The sequence below is a fragment of the Lytechinus variegatus genome, chromosome 2 (genome assembly GCF_018143015.1).
Source record: "Lytechinus variegatus isolate NC3 chromosome 2, Lvar_3.0, whole genome shotgun sequence".
Taxonomy (NCBI): Eukaryota; Metazoa; Echinodermata; class Echinoidea; order Temnopleuroida; family Toxopneustidae; genus Lytechinus; species Lytechinus variegatus.
Genome location: NC_054741.1, coordinates 1,462,124 through 1,483,361, shown reverse-complemented (window position 1 = coordinate 1,483,361; position 21,238 = coordinate 1,462,124). Strand labels below are relative to the sequence as shown.

At 36.3% G+C, this 21,238-nt stretch overlaps 1 protein-coding gene and 1 long non-coding RNA gene across 2 annotated transcripts; one reads left to right on the top strand and one right to left on the bottom strand.

The window, feature by feature from the left end:
* Window positions 1-200: 200 nt before the first annotated feature.
* LOC121407027 lies at window positions 201-13,604 on the top strand. Its single transcript, XM_041597922.1, has 2 exons — window positions 201-1,299; window positions 9,697-13,604. The coding sequence occupies exons 1-2, from the start codon at window positions 1,070-1,072 to the stop codon at window positions 11,216-11,218; spliced, it is 1,752 nt and encodes a 583-aa protein (XP_041453856.1). The 5' UTR covers window positions 201-1,069; the 3' UTR covers window positions 11,219-13,604.
* On the bottom strand, window positions 1,730-18,888 carry LOC121407028. Its single transcript, XR_005968862.1, has 3 exons — window positions 16,541-18,888; window positions 3,126-3,129; window positions 1,730-1,740 (listed from the first exon to the last, which is right to left on the bottom strand). It is a non-coding gene; the product is annotated as an uncharacterized LOC121407028 (long non-coding RNA).
* Between the last annotated feature and the right edge of the window lie 2,350 nt (window positions 18,889-21,238).

The window sequence follows — 21,238 nt, the reverse complement described above, 5'->3', positions numbered from 1 at the left end:
TACGTAATAGTATTTGGACAGGCCCAAGGCAGGGAATGCCCCCCCCCCCCCTCCCCACCGATGTGGAACTAGACATACACTTTTTTAAGTATTCTTTTATTGATTCTTCCAGTGATATATAAAAAAAACCGCAGTAACATATAGACTGACAAATAACTTCAGCTCGCCAATGCCCCGGCCGGGCAGCTAGGGTGTACGATTTATTTCCATTGATGTGTATTCGTCACTTTACCAAGAATGGGGCGAGTACAATTTCCTTTCACATAAAAAAAATGACTTGAAATAAAGGGTGTATCCATAACAACCGTGCAAAATAAAGCAGAGAATATAGCTGGAAGTCACGCTACATCAACAATTCTATTGTGTCTTGAAGAAAGAATAGCGCGTCACAACGGGGAAATCCCCGATTTTCCCCTCGTTGGCATGCTGGCCGTGTTTGTGTCAGGTTGTTTGTATTAGTACCGCTCGCTCTCATTCAACGGAGGATGCATGGAACGCACATTCTTTCGACAGAGCGGACGTGATGCAGTTAATGTCAAACATTTGATTATTTCGTCAGAAAAAAAGTTTTTTTCTCTCTTATTCAACAAAATGGTGAAAAACGTTACTTAAACAAACGCGTATCGTCTTTTTTTGTCAAAGAATAACTTTTGATAAAGTTCTTGATGTTGTGAAGTTGTGGAATTTAAGACTAAGACACTGTCGTCTGATTCCCTTGAATCTGGTAATAAATTGTCGAAGTTTTTATTCGTTGGCGCGGAACGCCAATCAGCGCAAACTACCCCTGACTCCCGCGAGACAAGCACCTTGATGTTCCGACACTTTTTCAATTTATTGGATTTTTCATTCTACAGCTCCTGAAAAAAAGCATCGTTGTCCATGTACCCAATGCGTTTAAGTAAACAACTGCCCCTTGGAACAAACTTCGAGTGAGTTGAAGGAGATCGATTGTTTCCGAATCGCGAATAGTTCTAACATCTTCTAACAACTCGAGCTTGAAGCAGGCCAACGTGCGGTCCTTTGTCGCCCTATCATCCAAGAGTCTGGGGCGACTGAATCCTTTTCCCAAATGCTTATCCTCGAAAACTTCTATCTGGGTGCTTGTTTCTTCTGTGCTATGGAAGCAACGGATTTGCTATGGATTTCGATCACCGTCAACTTTTCTTCGGCCCTTTTCTTTCTCACTCGATCGCTCATCGGTCGCTTAGCGGCCAGATGGCGGGAGGCCATCGACGACAAGTCAATCTGGCGATCGGTGGTGGATAAACATGAAGACGAGCCGTGGAGGTTTCCCAGATTGTAAGCATTCATTTGTTCTCTCTTTCCCATTTAATAAATTTAGATCATCAAAACTTGGTGTCAGTATTTAACGGCGTTTGCATTCTAAAAGAATATCCACGCTTCTTCTGATCATTATATATTTTTCTCTGTTATTCTGATATTTTTCTTTTCTTTCCATAACAAACAAAACAAAAGTGAAAAAATAAAAGGGGAACTTCTCTTAAGCAATTTTTTAGATTAATTATAAAGCCGTGTAATTAAAGGTGTGCCCTTGAAATTATCTTACATAATTTTCCCTCACTTTTCCATTAAATTTATTTTTGCGATATAAGTGCATTCTTTTAAAGATTAAACTTAGAATTTGAATTTGAAATTAATTTAAATTCAAATATCAATTTCAATATAAATTTGATAAGAATTTGAATTTGAATTCCGTTGATGGATGCAATCATTCTTAATCTCAATACCCTTTATTCATTTTACGTAATGGAGCAATGACAAAAACTACTTTTGGTAGATGATTCTGATTATTGATGGCAAATTCTTACTTTGAAGAGGGCTGCTGCACCCCTACCCATTTTAGCGATGCAAATTATCTATTCCTACTATTTCTATTTATTCTTAATTATTTTATTGTCACGACCTTTGATTAAAAGTATCTTCACGTGTTTTTTTTTCCAATTATTTAAGGAATAATCCTAACTTGAGATAACCCTGATTATAAAAAAAAGTTATATTAGTGAGGATAATGTAGCAACAAGCTTATACTACCGGGATACCCAGGCTTTATTCACCCAATGTTTTATAGTTTATTACATTTTTTTCATGCAAACTCTGTATCTTCTGCTAAAATTTGTCCTTTTTTATTTCTGCTATTATACTTCTTCTTTTCCTTTTTTTCTCCATCATTCCATAATGTTGCTTATTCTTATTATCTTTTATAGTTTCTTATTTTCCTCCTCTCCTTTTTTTCTTCTTTTCCTTTTCTTCTTCTTCTTCTTCTTGTCCTTCTTGTTCTCGTGTTTTTTTTTTCTTTTTTTTATATTCATCTTTCCCCCTTGTTTACTTCTTCTTTTCTCTCTTTCTTCTTTTTTGCCTTATCTTTTGTAAATCTCATCTGAACCGTCATAAATTATATCCTGCAAGTTTGTTCTGTCAAAAATAATATGAAACAGGGGAATTGAATTGATCTTCTTTTTAGACACTTCTTTCTTTTAAAAGAAACTGAAATCGAGATACAAAATACAAGACAGGCCTATAGAAACGGAAAAAATCTCCGTGATTGTTATTTTGATTGCGAGCAAACACAAAGTGACCCAACCGACCGGCCTATCCCATTTCGCAAATTTCGTTATCTAAAAACGCCAATTCATCGTCAATTGTATTCTGACATTAAGTTTTCTTTCGCTTCCATTTGTAAATCAGGATGTAGTTCGATGTTTCTAATCATTTTTTCTCTCTCTCCCTTTCTGTCTTTTGTTCTTCTTTTTTGTTATTCTTTCCGCTATGTCGTGCGAGCAACGAGCTTCAAAAATTCCCAAGCTTCTATTTTTACACACTTTTAGTGAATTAAAAAAAAATAAAAAAGAGAAGTAGGAAGTTCTAAAGAAGGAAATATTCATTCAGTAATTACAAGGATCCTTGATTTCCTGAATTACATATTATTCACACCAATGAAAAAATTATTCCTTTATATCCCTATTTACTAAAAGAAAAGAAAAAGAATATGCTCGTGCGTTTACATTTTTGTTGGTTTTTATTAAATGGAGAATGTTGCTGGTCTAGCGTCCGTGGACTGTTGGACGGTATATTTTTATAATAATGATTCAGTTCTTGTATAACACATTCCTTCATCGATGCTCCTTCGAAGTGACTTTGATATTACACTGGCCTTACCACTGCAAACAAAAATAAAATGTTCCAGTATTTTCGAATATGTGATATGAAATTCTCGTCTGCATGGCCTCATCTGACCACCACTGACACATATCACATCAAATCATTTTCACCGTACTTTTGTATGTTGGAAGTTTGCGGGAGTTCTTTTGAAAATTGTAAAGGTTTTTCACATATTATTGTAATATAACAATATTCAGCTAAATTAATCCATTATGCTTTGATATCAACGTTTTTTGTTCAAATAAATAGGACATTTCCGGATTATGTATGTTCCAAATAGATCACATTTCATTTTACCTATGCAGTGTGTAATAACTGTGTGTTGAAAAACTGAATAAATCTATTTTGTCGTTTTAGAGATTTAAACGGGTGCCTCTTAATGATTGTTTATTTGTATATGAAATAAGTAGTAGTAATAGTAATGGTAGAATAGCAGTTCCCAGTAATAGCAGTAGTAGTAGTAGTACTAGTAGTAGAAGTAGAAGAAGAAGAAGTAGTAGTAGTAATATTAGTAGTAGTAGTTGTAGTAGTAGTAGTATATAGTAGTAGTAGTAGTAGTAGTAGTAGTAGTAGTAGTAGTAGTAGTAGTAGTAGTAGTAGTAGTATAGTAGAAGAAGAAGAAGTAGTAGTAGTTGTAGTAGTAGTAGTAGTAGTAGTAGTAGTAGTAGTAGTAGTAGTAGTAGTAGTAGTAGTAGTAGTAGTAGTAGAAGCAGCAGTAGTAGTAGTAGTAGTAGTAGTAGTAGTACTTAGTAGTAGTAGTAGTAGTAGTAGTAGTAGTAGTAGTAGTAGTAGTAGTAGTAGTAGTAGTAGTAGTAGTAGTAGTAGTACTTAGTAGTAGTAGTAGTAGTAGTAGTAGTAGTAGTAGTAGTAGTAGTAGTAGTAGTAGTAGTAGTACTTAGTAGTAGTAGTAGTAGTAGTAGTAGTAGTAGTAGTAGTAGTAGTAGTAGTAGTAGTAGTAGTAGTAGTAGTAGTAGTAGTAGTAGTAGTAGTAGTAGTAGTAGTATAGTAGAAGCAGTAGTAGTAGTAGTAGTAGTAGTAGTAGTAGTAGTAGTAGTAGTAGTTAGTAGTAGTAGTAGTAGTAGTAGTAGTAGTAGTAGTAGTAGTAGTAGTGGCAGAAGTAATATAGTAGTAGTTGTTGTTGTTGGAAGTAGTTCTAACAGGAGAACATAATAGTTGTAGTAATCATGGTAATTTGTGTTTGTGGATGTGATGGTGATATCGTGACGGAATTAAAAATAATAATAAAAACAAGAAAATCAAAATTCAAGAATAAAAAAACCTCGATACGAACCCAACTTAATCCAAATACATGTATTTTTATTTTTTTAAACAAGAAAAAAAAACAAGAGACAGCTTCCTCTCATTCTTGATCAGATCTTATTTAAAATATCAAAAACAATAATATGGATCAACGCAGCAAGAAGGGGAATTCCCTTCCCCATTGGGCTTGTATGGTTTTAGGGAAAGCCCTACTGCAGGCTACGAAAAATCAGAGTCCCACCATTATTGCGAGACAAAGATATTTACCTCGCACAAACAGAAGTACAAATGGTGTTTGTTCATTCGGCCGTATGTACACCCTACGTTTCTATAGATTTTACTCCATCCGAAATTATTCTTTGTATCTCCATCAAAGTCCGCCTTTTTATCTTCTTTGTTTGATTACGAATTGAAGGGTCTACATGGTCTCTTTCGTGGTTACAGTTGCTATTTATGATATTATCTGGAAATTATTTCATTATATCTTTAATGGCTATGATGACCGTCAGGGTATAAAGGGTGCAAGACGACCTAAATGTAACTCAATTTTTTGTCAGTAAAACCATGGTAAAACAATAGTTATATTACAGCGTTTACATGACCATGATCTCTTATTAACATCCTCGTTGCCTCAATCGTCCCTGGTCTTCCTCTTTTTGATATAAATCTCATCATTTTCCCTTTTTACTTCTTTCAAAATTTGGGAGGTAATCGCACCCCTCCCCCTGTGACGTCACCCTTTGTCATATGAATTTCGCACCCCGGAACAACAATGAAAAATATATAAAGTCATGACGTTTCAAATCCAAATTGAAGATCAGTCTGCATTGTGTACTTGACATTGAGAGTTAGCTATGTAAATAAATGACGTATCGAGCCCCAAAAAGATGAGGCGCGCAACATGATTCTGACGTGGGAAACATTTTTAAACGTCCCTAGCATTGCAGCTAGCGAGCAAGACGATCGAGCACATATTTTGAACTTTTTAAAAATAAAAATGTAACTTGTCGATTTTGACTTGATATAATATAACACCACCTCTTACAATTTTTTTTCTTTCCTTTTCCCTTTTTCCACCCTCTTTCCTTTTTGTTTTCTTTATTCGTGAAAATTGGGGGAGCGCCGCGGCCCAAAGCCCCTTCATTTGTAATAAAGTGAAGAAAATCATACCATCATTGGGGGTATATTGGCGTTTATAAGAAAATGAAACGATGCTTGAATTCATGTTATTATGTAAATAATATGATAAATCATAGAAGATGTTTATTAGTGATGGCCAAGACGATATCGACGGCGACAATGATGGCATGATGAAGGAAACATTCGATAATTATTCTAGAACTACAAATCATAGGTTATTCAAACGAAGCTCCTGTCAAAAAAAAAATCATTGAAAAAAGTGAAATGGTAAATAGAATATGCTATGGAGCGTTGTGGCCCAGTGGATTATACTCTTCTAAGTATGAAACAGAGGTCGTGTGTTCAAATCCCAGCCATGGCTTAGTTTCCTTCAGCAAGAAAATTTTCCACATTGTGCTGCACTCAACCCAGGATAGGTGAATGGGCACCTGGCAGGAATTAATTTCTTGAAAAGCACTGAGCGCTGGAAGGCAGCTCGAGCTAAAACCGGGGTAATAATAATAATAACAATGCGCCTCGGAATAGATTATTTCTAGATAAGTGGCGCAATATAAACTCCTATTATTATTATAATTATTATTATAGTCATTGTTATTACTATTATCAGTATTATTATTATTATAATCATTATTATGCTGCTATATACCCTATACACTGCAGAACATGTTACACGTCCTATATCTATTTCATTTGTTTTCTTCAGACATACACACCCCCTTCTGTCTTCAAATTCTTTTCATTCTTTTCCGATGACGCATACACTTCTGTTGCATTTTAAAGCGAATGTGTCGTATTGGATTGAACCATGCATCTCGAGACCTGAATTTCTCAAATGGTTCCAGATTCCTTTCGAAGAATGCAATTTTTTTGATGATGTATTCTTATGATATACTGTTTACCCCAAATTAAACATTTTTCGTCAGTTTCACCCTACGTTATACCAGAGATAATTATGATCAAAAGAGGATCAAAATTGCCTCTCAATATAGTCATTTTCTGATGAAGAATAAATGACTATCATAATCCAAAAAAATTATGCATGCATTTGAGTTTTACATATTCAGGGGCAGTGTCACAAAATTATTATTTTTAAATGGCAGGGGGCGACCATCATTATGATTTCTTAGAAAAGAAAGATGGGGAAGGAAACAGGCGGAAGAAAATGGATGGAGGGGGGAAAGGAGTACAAAAAGAGGGGTACATGTAGCTCTATGATAACGTTTAATTTTAGAAAACAAAAATAATGTAAAAAAAAAAAAGGAGCGTGAGTCAAATGTATGGTGAAAATAGTCAAATCTAATCGGTTGCCAAATAATAAGAACCCCCCCCCCTCCAGTCTAAATTGAAGATTACACTGTGTAATTTACCTCACTTGGGGACAGTTTCTCTTTAAGAGGTTGGCTGAGTTTTATGCCTTTTTTTGAGTAGATGACGGGGATGTATCTATTGAGTTTATGGCTAATTTGCCATGTTAGAATGGTAGGATGAACCGAATTTGTTTACGACCTCAAGAGAAATGTTTCCTAAATAAGTGACAGCAGATCAATCTCAGTGCCTCTTCGCGTTTATACCAGAATACCGGTGTTGGTAAAGACGAATCATTCATTTTCACGTCGATTGTTTTGTAAAGAGTTTTTGAATAATTATTTTGTTATTCTTTGTTCATTCAAACAAAGAAGATTGACTCTTATGGAAAATTTGGCATTGGTTTTGTAAAACGCGCAGTATCAGGCATTCATTTTTATGCAATCATATCAAAAGGAAATATCTGCACGGGCTTTGTAAAACAAAACTTTGTAATCAACGGCAATCAATCAGGATCATCAGATAATGCTTACAAGTAATGCTCACTACTAAACTGGACTTGTTTTTTTTTCATATCGGCAATCCACACAAAGCTTTCATTTCATTTAATTTAGGCTATTTCCACAAAGTTCGTGACGTCACAAAAGTTTGATAGGGACGTCAATAACATTTACATACATCTGTACATTACGATAAGTATGAAATATAATACAAACCCTCGCAATTAATACGCTACATAAAATGAAGTATTACGGAAGTGTGTAGGAAACCTCAATAATGCTGGTAGATATTAGGTTCCCCTTTTTAAGCGTAACTTTCTAAAAAAAAATGAAAATAACGACATGATTAAAATTGAATTAATCTGAAACTGACAAACAAAGAACAACGTAGGATCGTAGCGGAACACAGAAAAAAATAACAACAAAATAAAATGATAGAGAGTAAGGTCGCAGCTAATCAGCTTTTTGGCACGGTCCTCATTTATGATGAGTAAACAATATTTTCTCTTTCAATTTAATTTCTGTTGGTCTTATGAACGCAATGATCATGACAGGGATTTTTTCTGTTTCTACTTCTAAAGACGAAAGAAATTACTCTCTGGTCATTTTGGTTGGAGTGGAGTGCAGTGGTTTAACGGCACACCATATTGCATTTGCATACATTCTTCGTCGGCATGATTATATTAGTCCTAAAAAGGACCACTCGAACTTTAAATTGTCCGATCGGGGATATTGGCCGAGCGGAGATTCGAACTCACAATGCTGTAACCACTAGACCGCATGGCCCGTGCATTTGAAATGTAAAAAAAAAACGAAATCAATTTGATTTTAAATACATAGAATTTGTAGCCAATAAAATCAATATAAATTATAATTTTATGCCATTTCGTGCCATACTATTCATCGAAATATGCCACAGAAATCACTTACATACAATATTTCAGTTGTAACCATTCCGATCAATATTTGGCTGATTTTTTTCTCTGCATGGCTTGATACTCTGGTTTGAATGAAATTCAGAGATATACAGGGGGGGGGGTGGGCACTCAACCACATTGTTCTATCAACGGTAGAAAATAAAAACAATGAATTGTGCACAAAATATAAAGAAATACAAATGTGAATGTTAAGATAACATAAATACATATAAGAAACTGATGACTCACTCTATTCAAATCCATTGATGTAGTAGTAGTAGTAGTAGTAGTAGTAGTATAGTGGTAGTAGTAGTAGTAGTGGTAGTAGTAGTAGTAGTAGTAGTGGTGGTAGTAGTAGTAGTAGTAGTAGTAGTAGTAGTAGTAGTAGTAGTAGTAGTAGTAGTAGTAGTGGTAGTAGTAGTAGTGGTAGTAGTAGTAGTAGTAGTAGTAGTAGTAGTAGTAGTAGTAGTAGTAGTAGTAGTAGTAGTAGTAGTAGTAGTAGTAGTAGTAGTAGAGTCAGTATACTGTTCGTTTTGTGGTTTTTATTCATTTTTTTTTATACTTTTGCCCCTCAAAATATTAGGTCTGTTTCTTTTCCAATTCAATGATGTTTGCATTTTTAGGACGAGACATTTTGATGTAAAAGGAGTCTGATAGCGGCTCTTTCTTCCTCCTACATGCAACATAAAAATACATAGACGTTTTGGGCTATAGTCTAACGAGGCCATGAGTCAGCATTCCTTTGTCATGTTTGTCATTAGATTTAAAAAGGGGACATTTTCCTTGTGTATAATGCATGTAGTTTGATTAACCCTGAATCAAGTCGCTGGAACAAGTAAAGTGCTGTACACATATTTGCTAATTTTGGTTTTCTTATATCGTAATAATCTATTTACATTGTGCTTTCTTTTTACAACTTCACGGATTTCGGAATTAAAAACTTCGCACCATTTTTTTTTTCAAACCATTCCGAATACTTTAAGATGTTACGTCGTTTAACACTCAACCCTAAAAATGACCCGTTTGGAAGCGAATCGGGAGCGTAAGAACGTCTCTCTCTATTATATTTTGCGAGGGTCCGTCCCATCGAATTTGAAAGTTTAATGCGATTGTCTTTCTGCTTAAAGCCAAATTACTGATTGGTCAAGAGTTCTTTATGATGGCAGAATCACACATTTTCCCATTATTTCGCGAAAACTTTGAGCTCGCTTGCTTCACTCGCTCGATTAATGATGAATGATCGAACGCTTTCACTACTATACTTTAATTCCCAAGCTGGCTTGCAAGACGTAATACGTCATTGTGGTCTTTGCCTGATTGAAAATTCATGAGCTACTTTAGAGAAACACCACACTAATTATTTGTATTTTTCTCTGTATTTCTCTGTTTTGCAGTGTCATTGACGTAATTCAGAGCGCCGTAATGACTATTGCAGGGTTCGCCATCCTGTGTGTCGATGACGTCATTCACCAGCCCTTTCGTGGAACATTCAGTAGCATCGCTAAAACAGGTTTCTCAATCGCCATCGGCTGTTACATCTACCGAATCTTCCAAGACTCCGTACTGCACAAGAAGGTTAAACATTTCAAGGTGGATTTGGTTCACCATCTCGTCACCATTGCAGTGTATGGCGTGTTTTTGACGTACCGCGAGAACGCCCTCTTCGGGGCCATAGGTTTGATATGCGCCGGAAGTGTACCAAGCGTGGAGATCACCAGGTTGCTTAAGGTGGTGGCTGAGTCCAGTGGGAAGCCCACATCAGTTATGAGTTCTTATCGATGGAACCTACTCATCGGGGCCGTGATTACATTCATCGTTCGACTTCTTATCCCATTGATACTCGGAACTTTCGCCATTGTGACGTCTTCGCCCTTGACAATGTCCATACCAGTTGTTGCTTTTTTCTTCACGTCTTTGATGTTTTTCGGATCAATTAACATCTGGTTGTGTGCAGTGGCCATCCTGGCTATCCATCGACGCAAAAGGCGATATCTGAAGGATATTTACGTGACTGCTTTAGATGGACAAAGCAGAAAAACATTCCCCACCTCACACTCACAACAGCCCACAATTCTTGCCAAACAGAATCCCATAAAATCGAGGCTCACGACACCTTGTGCCAACGTGAATCTCACTCCTTCCAGTCAAACTCCAACGAAAATGTCCAATAATCATGCTTTACCAAATAACTACGTCAAGATGCCTGTGAATGAGGCACTGGTCTTACCTTTCAGGGACAGTTTCAGATATCACAGGGGTAGATCGTCAGAAGAGTCGAGCCGATCCGGGAGCAACAGAAGCTCAGGGGAGTTGATGGTCATACAGGTCGGGGAAGAGGGTGATGAGAACCGACAAAGAGCCGTCCGATTTGTTGTACCAAGGTCATCATCTGGTCTAAGTTCATCATCACTCATTAACACTACCAATGCTACTCATGGCAGTGAGGGGTCCCCACAAACCACGACACCGAGAGCTGACCAAGCACCTAGTGTGACGCCCTCTACGACAGATGTGTACCTGACACGCACCACTTCCACAATGGTGTCATCGACGATTGTTCCAACAGCACAGACACGGCTACTTCCTACACAAACACCATCGTCACCATTGACCCGCAGTAATTCAATACAAATTCCAGTTTCGACAGTGTGTGCAGATACAGAACGGAAGGAAAGAACGCCGATTTCCACATCATCATCATCGTCATCCACCCGACGATCACTATTGAGTCGTCCCACCCTGGGCGTGGAGAATGAAACAACTTTCGCTTTGTCAGGTTCACGGTCATCTTCAAGACCGAGTCATGAAGCTGTCAACAATGAGACTTTGAACTCTACGCTGTCGATGCAGCGAGGATCCCAGAGCCTGAACTCGATGAACACTCTAAACCGACCAAACAATGTTATCAATACCTAGCAATGGACATCAATCATGGAACAATGATATTTTCATAATGAGACATATTTATATGAATATTTATTACTTCTTGCCCATTCCCATATATTAACTAATAACGTTCTATTGTCGATAACACTGTGTATTTTTTTTCTCCATTTCTTTAGCGTATCATCCATGATTATTGATACCTCTGTATGGGGTACCAGCGGACCATCATGGTCTAGTTCAGCACTACTTTGACAAAAATAAGAAAGTAACAAATAATAAAATGACAGACACGCTTTGCCCTTCAACTGAAAAAAAAACACGTTTGTTCCTTGCTTCACTTTGCCAAATATGTTTTAATTCAGTTTGAATAGGGTTATGATCGATTGAGATCATCGAAATTGTAGAATTAATCTCAATTCAATACGCTCAATTCTCCTCCATAGAGCGGTATGCAGTTTTCATGGAAAAGGGCGTATTATTGACGTAAGATTGCGTCAATGACAAACACGCCCTTAATTTAACATACAATAAACAAAAGGGTCGCACAAATCACACAATTCCCATTATCATGTATAATGTTGTGCTTGTCCATATAATTATGTTCAGTGTAAATGATGTATAAAATATTATGTATGAGAGTTAAGTTATATTCCCAAACGGAACTTAATGTTCTGTAAGCTCAAATCAATATTTTTATATATAATATAATATAAGACACAAAAATTATTTTATTAAATCCCAATGTGATATAGAGCGAACGAGGCCAAGTATGAGTTCATTGGTCTTGCTGTATAAATACGTTTGATTTCCACACATTTATGTGACGTAAAAGGTAATACAATGGGTGAACATCGCACACGTCACCTCTCATGATCACTCCGTCATGCATCTTCGCTTTGCGTCATGCATCTTCACTCAAAATATTGAAAAATGGGTTTGTTAATTTGAGCGATATTCGTCATGAAAATCATGATATCTTTCAATTTATTGTATGAATAACATAGATGCATAAATACTATATGAATCGTGTTGACGTAAGCGAATGTCGTTAAGACGAGTGGATGCAATAATGTGCTTTAAATACCCGATCAAGGATTATCTGAAATCATGTTTCTTCCTTAAATCACTATAGGGGAAGAAAGTGTCAAATTATTATTTTTGTTTTGCTCCTTGTTGTGTTTTGTTGTTTCTGTTTTTTGTTGATTTTTGCAGAGGCAGTGTGCTATACTGAGTTTGCTATTCAGATTGCCTCAACTTTACTTTTGAAAAGTTAGTTGTCAGCAAAATACGGAAAAATGTGAGGAATGTGTCATTTAATTGAGCAAATTCCTATTCAACGAGAAAGTTATAATAAAAGAAAAATGCATATGCGCTCGTTGATACCAGTAATGCATAAAGCATAAAGCATTTTAATTTATTTGGTGCAAGATAAAGAGCAACGTATTTAAAATGGCTTTAATCAAGGACGGTACGTGCCGGGAATCGAACCTCGGACTTTCATTGTATAGTCGGGCGCCTTCGACCACTCGGCCACGGAACATAACCATATAAGAAGAAAAAAAATCATGAAAAGAAACAAAAAAAATATTTTAAGTATAACAATCTCCATTTTTTTTATATAAATGAGTTAGTGCATATTATGTAGACCTACATTGTTATTTTTCTGATAAAAATAATTAGAATTTTAGAATATTCTTATGCACAATAAAGAATGATGCAATTGTGATAGTTTTGATATATAGTAGAAATCTTAAAATTTGTATGGTAGCAATCATTTTCTCACCATATCAACATGATAATGATGTTGAATCGACATGACAAGATGACACCTCGTCAAAGTAGATCAATTTAAAAGTTTTCCTACAAATAGTCTGTAGGCCTTCCAAAACCTATTACCTTTCTAGAAATTCAACCTTCCCAACCAAATGTAATTTTTGGTACATTTCTATTTAATACCTTTATCATTTTTTAAATGTAACTTATCATTTGCATGTATTATTTTTGCAACTGTACACCGATTATATAATTTATGATCTATGTATATGGTGTTTTCATGCTTTTGCAATTCCACCATGCATGTATTAAAAATATAAAGGATATTGAATATGCTTCCCGAGAAAGCTTCCAAGTGGGGATCGTGCCTGGTTCCCTTGTTGGAGGGGGGGGGGGGGGGGGTGTCAACCCTAATGCACACAGGTCAAACTTTTTTTTTTCTTGCTAAAAGCCACAGTGATGTGCAATCTTTTAGTGCTCAATGTGTATTGTAAGTTAATCATTTCTTAATGACGGTTTGTTTGTGTGTTTATTGTAGGTCCATGGTTTTAACACAGAAAAACATTTTTATTCCGATAATGATGTATTGTGATTTCAAAGATAACTCGAGAGCGACTTTGTCAAATAAAAGCGGAAAAAGATATGTGAATGTTTATGATGTCTTTCTTATTAAGGTCTCATTATAATACACATTACCCTTGAATCACAATTTAAACGACGTATTAAAATGATGCGACCGCCTTTTAATCAATAACATAATACATAAAGGTCTATATTAAAAATTGAAAGTGCACCATTTCGTCTTATATAGTGACGTTTCGCAAAACATTAACAAAACCTCGTGTTCTATAAGTTAATGATTATACACAATTTGAGACATTGATTACTTGAAGATAAAGACAACGATAAAGGTTAACAACCAGCGTAATATTATTTCCTTTTAATTTCGTCTTTTTGTCAAAACGCTGTGTAAACCCTTTCCGCGTTCATTATCAGAAGGGATTTTCCCTCGCATTTTCGGAAAGAATGACCTTTCAGCAAATACTTCAACTCGATCGAAAAAAGCAAGGGTCAACTCCGCGCAGCCTGACGGATTGGTTCCGACTCATATCAGAGAAGCATCATATTTTCTGATGGCAAACAGTGATTTTAAAATCAAATATGAGTTTTTATCAAATCAAAGCGTGTATGCAAAGTAAGTCGTTTAAAGACTGGCATTAAAACACAAATCTCTCCCCGGAGTATTCCTGTCTATTATATGCAATTATACAGATAGAGGGAATTCTCCAGTTAATCAGATGAGCGTATCATCAGCTCATGCATGCAAACCCAGTTATATCTCCTCGGGTAAACCCCAACAGATCAAAATATCAACAACGTCGAAGAGGTAAATTACGGATATGGGACAGAGCGGGCGGGGGGGGGGAGGGGTGGATATAATCATCAAGACAAAGAAATTCAGAACAGGGCTCAGTAGTTTCGTGAAATTTTACTCCGGTGGAAAGGGGAGGGGGTAGGGGGTTGTGAAATTCCAAAATTAAGGCCTGCATTAGTGCGGTTTGTACTATCACGTGACAAAATGAATGATATTAAGGGGAGGGGTAATTGACTGGAGAGAGGGGGAAGGAGTGAGATGTGCGTGAGTGCATTCGTGTGTACTTAACCCTGTGTGTGAGTGAGAGAACGGGGGAATAGAGTGGATGGTACCAGAAAGAGTGAGGAAAGAAAGGAGAGGGCAAACAAAACACGTCCAAGGCAGAATCTTATAGCAATTAATATGGAGGTGTCAGAGTCACAGAGTGCATGGAAAGGGAGGGGGGCATTGATTAATAGATTTTCTGACAAATTACGAAAAGGAAATAAGGTGGAGACAACTAAGCCTCCTCGTAATTATTTATTAACCATTAACTCATCGATGCTGCTGAATTCTGTCAAACAATATTAATCATAATTGCTCTAACCTACTCGAGACGAATACACATCGCTTTACATGCTCTAGCTTCAACCAATGGATCGAAAGACACTGCTCTCTCCCCTCTCGCTCATCGTTATTTTTATTTCTTTTCTTTTATTTTTAAATTATTGCTTAAAATCCCCCCTCTCTGTAGACACGTGTGTCTCAGGCACCACGTACATCTATATTATATTTTTCTCTTACCTATTTTGTAGTCTTTCAAAAAACGGCTACAAAACGGCGAAGTCTGTCCATTTATATTTCCCCATATAGAAATGAAAAAACCAAACGGCTACAAAATCATGTTTTATGTTGTATCTCTGGTCCAATTTCTTTCCCCACATTGCATGGGGTGTTTACAGGTAGATGCTTTTCAAGCTAAAATGTCACAAGATGATAATAATTCTTGGCTGGTATGAATAATCGAATCGTTAACCGGGAGAGTTGTATGCATTAGGTTGTATACATAATATGCCTTTCGTGTCTGGAATGGCCAGGCTTTGGTTACCAAGAGCAACCTTTCCAATAATGTTTCTTGATCCGGTTCTTGATTTACTTGAACGTGAAGTTCTCATCCCCCCCCCCAACTTGGCCCGTTACCAATCCGTGCCAAACAAACATCGGAAATTCACTTTAAATCAATATTGGAGGATTATGGGACACTCTGATACCATCAGTCAAGTGTATTTTGACAGATTAAAACTTAACTGAACCATAATCATGATAAAACAATGGTAATACCACCAGTTCAGGAAAAAAGAAAACTTTGGTTTCGCAGGAGAATGGGATGAAAATTAGAATTTTTCATATAAGAAAATACAGAAGGAATAGTAAGTGGATGACGTCATCAGTCCCCTCATTTTGCATACCGACCAGGATGTACATAACTAATCTGTGAAATTAAGAGAAATTTAAAATGTCATAACTTACATATTTTACATCCGACATTGATGAAAGTTTCAGTGTTATGCTAGTTGGATTATCTCCTTTGAATCAAATCAGCTCTCTCTCTATCTCTCTCTCTCTAACTCGCCCCCCCCCCTCCGTCCGCTTTTCTATCACAACTCCCACCTCCCTCACTCCATTTTTCTCATCCTCTCTACAACTTTAACACAGATTGTAACACCAAGTTCCCACTGTGACGATTTGCGCCAAGATTCAAGGGCGGTCTTAATCGTGGAGAAATCGTAGTGAAAATTAATTATTAGATCGTATCAGGGGCCCGTTGCAGAAAGAATTGCAGTCAATCGCAACTTGATTTTCCACCAATCAACAACGCGTATTTGTGACTTGTGATTGATCTCTTGACTTACGTTTAAACGCAAACTCTTTCTGCAACAGACCCCTAGATCATAACAGATCAGTCGTGGCCAAAAAATTTCGTGGTTGAAAATCGTAATTCGTGATCAGTTAGGAAAGGCCCAAACGAAGCTTTCGTAAAGCCCCCATCACACTTCTTCGGAATCAGCAGGACTCAAGTAGAAGCTGGAACGAAACAAATATTTAAAAAATCTAGAAATTTGTTTAGAGGAACTTATTTATTCACCAAACTGAAGTTGAAATTCAGTAAATTGACCAGGTGAATCATCATACACTAGTCAAAATGAACCGCAATGGAGTCAGACTGACTGCATTCTGAGTGCATTCGAAATATTTTTGTCATTTCTTTTGGCCGTCCCGAAGGTTTTGGTCATGTTCAAAACATTCGAGGGGTAATTTCGAATGGTGTTCGAAGTAGATTTAAATGACCAACTGGTGGTCGAACAATAGTCCTTTCATTTCGGGCAATTCTGCTTGATTCGGAATAATTGGGATGGGGGCTTTAAGGATCGCACCACCGTGAGGAGGTATTTAGGAGGAATATCTTTTCAAAACAAACCAACAAAAACAATGACGAGAAAGTACGTAAGAGAATGTCGCATAACAGGAGCTAAACCCTGTATAATATATCTTTATTAATACATGCTACACAGCTTGCATCGCAAGTGGAAGAGAATACAGCCTCATGCTACAACTTTTGATTTCTATTTCAAGACAAATAAGACAAAATAAAGATAGAATGCAAAATAATACACAGTAAAACTGCCTGAAATTTAAGATTCATCTTGCAACAGACTCAAAGCATCTCTTAATAGAGAAGGCTATAACTTATTTACAAAGGCATGAAATTGTAATACATTTTTTCAAGTTTCCCTAAAGGCAAAGTTGTTAAATATACTCCAAATAGAGATGATAAATTAGTGGCTAAAGAGAAGCGAAATGAATAAGTTCATCATAGTTTAAAGTACCAGCCAAATGAAGAAGTTTAACGTAACACTGATAACGCAAATACTATAAAGAGTACTGTACTAGTATACACGGCATATATGTACTTGGATTCTACCAGGAGAAAGAAGGCAATTATCATAAGTGTCATTAATCATATTAATAGAGTTGTTCAATGATAAAGCTCTGAATAGATAGGACATTAATCATCATGGCACATCGTGTCGTACAGCAGTTTGTCACGCATTGTTGTAACGTTGTTTTTCATGACCTTGATGATGACAAAACAATCAAGTAACACATGATAAGTAACACATGATGGCAGGCTTTTTTAATTGTAAACCATGATTAAGCTAATAAGCCCAAACTCATACAATTGAACGATGGAAGCATGAGCTTTGCTTGCTTGTAGCCAGGATCAAGGGAGTTCTCCATAAAATATGTACAAACTGGATCATTAGCATTCTGAATGTCATCAGAATGCCTTGTATTCATGTGAGCTGGTGTCAAGGAAGATTAGAGCCTCTCGTTTTATCCGTCAAAGTATAAACAGATTATATTTATTCATCATTTTCTAGCACCCTGCAGGCTGGAAATCAGTGACTGAATGAATTACGTTATCATTTTATGATGGTTTAAAGTTATTTAGGCCAACATCTTGACATAAGAATTCAACCTGAATATAACTTAAAAGAATATCGAGAGAAAAAAAATATCAGATTTTCAAGAAAAGACATGAGGCATCCACCCTTCAGCCCCATCATAAACACATGACACATTTTCCCCCTTTAATTCATTAATACAACAAAACTTTATATCTTTTAGAACTACAATTTGTATCTTAACATACTTATAGCACTGACTCATGCTCAAACCTTAAGCTTGTGCGAAATCGAACATGGCTGCACAATAAAAAACATGTCTATTACGACCACAGGAAAAAGTGGCCACTGTAGATAGGTGGCTTTTACAGACAGGTTCTTGAAAGCATATTCCTATCAAATAGGGGGGGGGGAGAGAATTTAGAAGACCACTAAAGACACGTCTTCACTATATAGATTAATAACGGCTACAGGACAAGTTTGAATGTACCTGTGGCTCCCCAGGAGACGTCTCGTCTGTTGTCAGAAAGGAGAAGAAATCGCATGATTCTAGTTCACCCACAGTGGATTGATTTCCAAATTGCTGAATGGGCATTAAACCTTTCTAGGAAACAAATCTTCAATAGCATAGAACACACACTCGTGAACTAATGTACCGAGAACAGAACAAGGATGTATCAACCACAACAAAGCAGCATATTAATTGCAAACTGTGTTTTCAACGTACAATATAATTGGTATACCAACAAAAGAAATAACACAAATAAAAGACCAAAGGCTTGGAGTGGTAGTCATTGCACTAATCGTGATGTACCTGAAAATTGATAAGTGACATTTTTCTTGCTCTATAATTCATGACCTAACCTTTGTATTTTTCTACTAATGTACACTGATATGATGTAGTGAATGCAGTGATTCATGTACACACCATAATGATGACAATTCCTGGAAAATAAGTGATACAAGTCATACAAACTTTACCCCCCCTTCAAATACTACTTGGAGTGAAAGTTAACTACTTTGTGCTGATAGAATAACAACCTGTACCCATGTTGATGTATGTATGTGGGTTCATTCACTATTCAACACTATGCAGTGAAGCATCTGTTAAACGGGAAGTTCACCCTGAAGAAAACTTTGTCGTAAAAATAGCAGAAAAAATAGTAAAAAATATTGGTGAAGGTTTGAGGAAAATCTGTTAAGAGTAAGAAAGTTATTAGAGTTCAAAATTTGGGATTTGTGACGTCATAAACGAGCAGCTGCCCCATGTGTTATGTAATATAAAATGTATGAATTTCAAATTTTGTATGGTTCCTGATGACTTAATTTTGTTTTCTTTTCATGATCGGGTGTGAAATGATTTGTCTATTGATATACAAAAGTTACAGTGAAAACCATTTTCAATTTTCTGAGAAAATGACATTTCTTTGTTTTTTTACCATTCGCTATGTAGGAATGCTGCTCGCATATGACGTCACAAATCAAATAATTGAAATTCTAATAACTTTTTAATTATTTGATGAATTTTTCCCAAACCTTCGGCAATGTTTTTTATTATTTTTTCTGCTTTTTTACAATAAACTTTTTGTCAGGGTGAACTTCCCCTTTAAAGCCAAAAGATGTCTAACTTAACATAACTTACTCATGTACATCATCAGATACTCCAGCTGCTTAATCATATACCTATGATACTAATTTTCGTCTATTTACTCATTAAAAATATATCATTGCCTCATTTGTCATAATATATCCGAGGGGTGTTTCATTAAGCATATCGTTATTGATTTTCACTAATTTGCTCCAAGCCAATCAGATCAAAGGATTTCAGTAGCTTGTAACAATAGCTGTTATCTGATTCCATTGTACCTTGACATCTTGCAATCTCTTTCAATAATTCAGTTTGAAGCGAGGTATTTTCAAATTATTTCCAGGATCCAACTTAAGCTTAAGAGAGGGAATGGTATTCTACATCTGCATACCAGGTTTTTATACAGTGCCCTGTTCCACAAAAATGCAATTGATTTTACAATTAATCGTAACAGTACATCTAGGCACATCATGTACAAAGATACAATCAAATTGTTAAAATGGAACATACATCTCTAGATTACAGTCCAAAGAGTTTGATAAGAAATGTGAATATTTACAAGGAAATGATTTACACACTCAAATAAGTAGGCCTATATAAAACAGAGTGTTGGTATAAAGAACTGATACCCCCCCACAACGAAAGGAAAAGAGGCAGCCCAGTTGCAAAGAAGTAATCTCTGATAATGAAGAAAGAGAAAAGTCATTACATAGGAACCTCACAAAATGTGGAATCAATCAAATCTAAAAATTGTGACTTTATAGTTTATACTGAAGCAAGCTAATAAAAGAAAACAAATACTTTATGTATTTAATGTGGCATTCTGCCTACACTTCAAATGCAATGATGTGAAATGACAAAGACTATTATAGAAACGACATCTCAAGCCGACACACTTGGGTATTACATGAAACAGGGTGTCTGGGACATCTGCCACAGAACATTATCATAAGCCCTACGGCAAATCACAGTGGTTTAACCCCCATGACCTTACACAGGACAGAATTCACATTCAGCAGGAGAGTGATCACTATTCCCTCAAATTGGCAACAGGAGTATATCTGATTGCTAACAATCGGGTGTACGTTGTATAATGGGGTATTGCAAGTCAAGTTAGGTCTTAAAATCAATTACAAGTTTTTGAATTTAGTTGCAAATTAACAATTACTTGCTGGTGTGTTTCATGCATCAACAAAAATGAATTGATTTGCTCAGTTGGGGTGAAATTCATCTAATCACTTGTGCATTTGCAACTGAATAGGTTCTTGCAACTCCACCTCATACGAGTTCAAAAAAGTATGCAGGCTTTCATACTTGGAGGATTTAAATCCCAGTATGCAGCAAGTAAAAAACTTGAGAGCTTATTTCTACTCTGGGGTTGAAAATGAAGTACCTATCAGATATGAAACAACGCAGGTGCAGATGTGATATAGACCGTTTGCCTTTTGTAAACGTATCTAGTTACTTGGGTTTGATGTCCACTTAGTGTGCTAGTGCTGTTTGGCAAGGCATTTATCCTCATTTATCCTTTGTAGAGGACCTTAACCCTAAAAAGGTGAGGTATTCGCACCACCATGTCCGCGACCATCCCACTGCGCAATTTTTTTTTTACCGTGCCACTCACTGACTTTTACTTTGAAATCTTGTGCATCTTTTGAGAGAAAACTTATGATGCCCGGGTATGTGGTTCTGGAATTACGCAACATCTTGTAAGTGCATGTCAGACCCCAAACGTGATTCCGTGTACAAAGTCAATGTAAATTGTGTTTTCTCATTTAATTCATAGAGAAATTGTTATTTTCACTTTGCAAAGAAAAAAAAAGGTTGAAAAACAAAAAAATACATAAGCAATTCATAAAGCAATTAAA

Excerpts from the sequence above, each read along its gene's own strand:
- LOC121407027 (XM_041597922.1), top strand. The coding sequence starts at position 1,070 with ATGCTTATCCTCGAAAACTTCTATCTGGGTGCTTGTTTCTTCTGTGCT. Across the intron at positions 1,300-9,696 it reads CCGTGGAGGTTTCCCAGATT|TGTCATTGACGTAATTCAGA; the intron begins GTAAGCATTCAT and ends TCTGTTTTGCAG.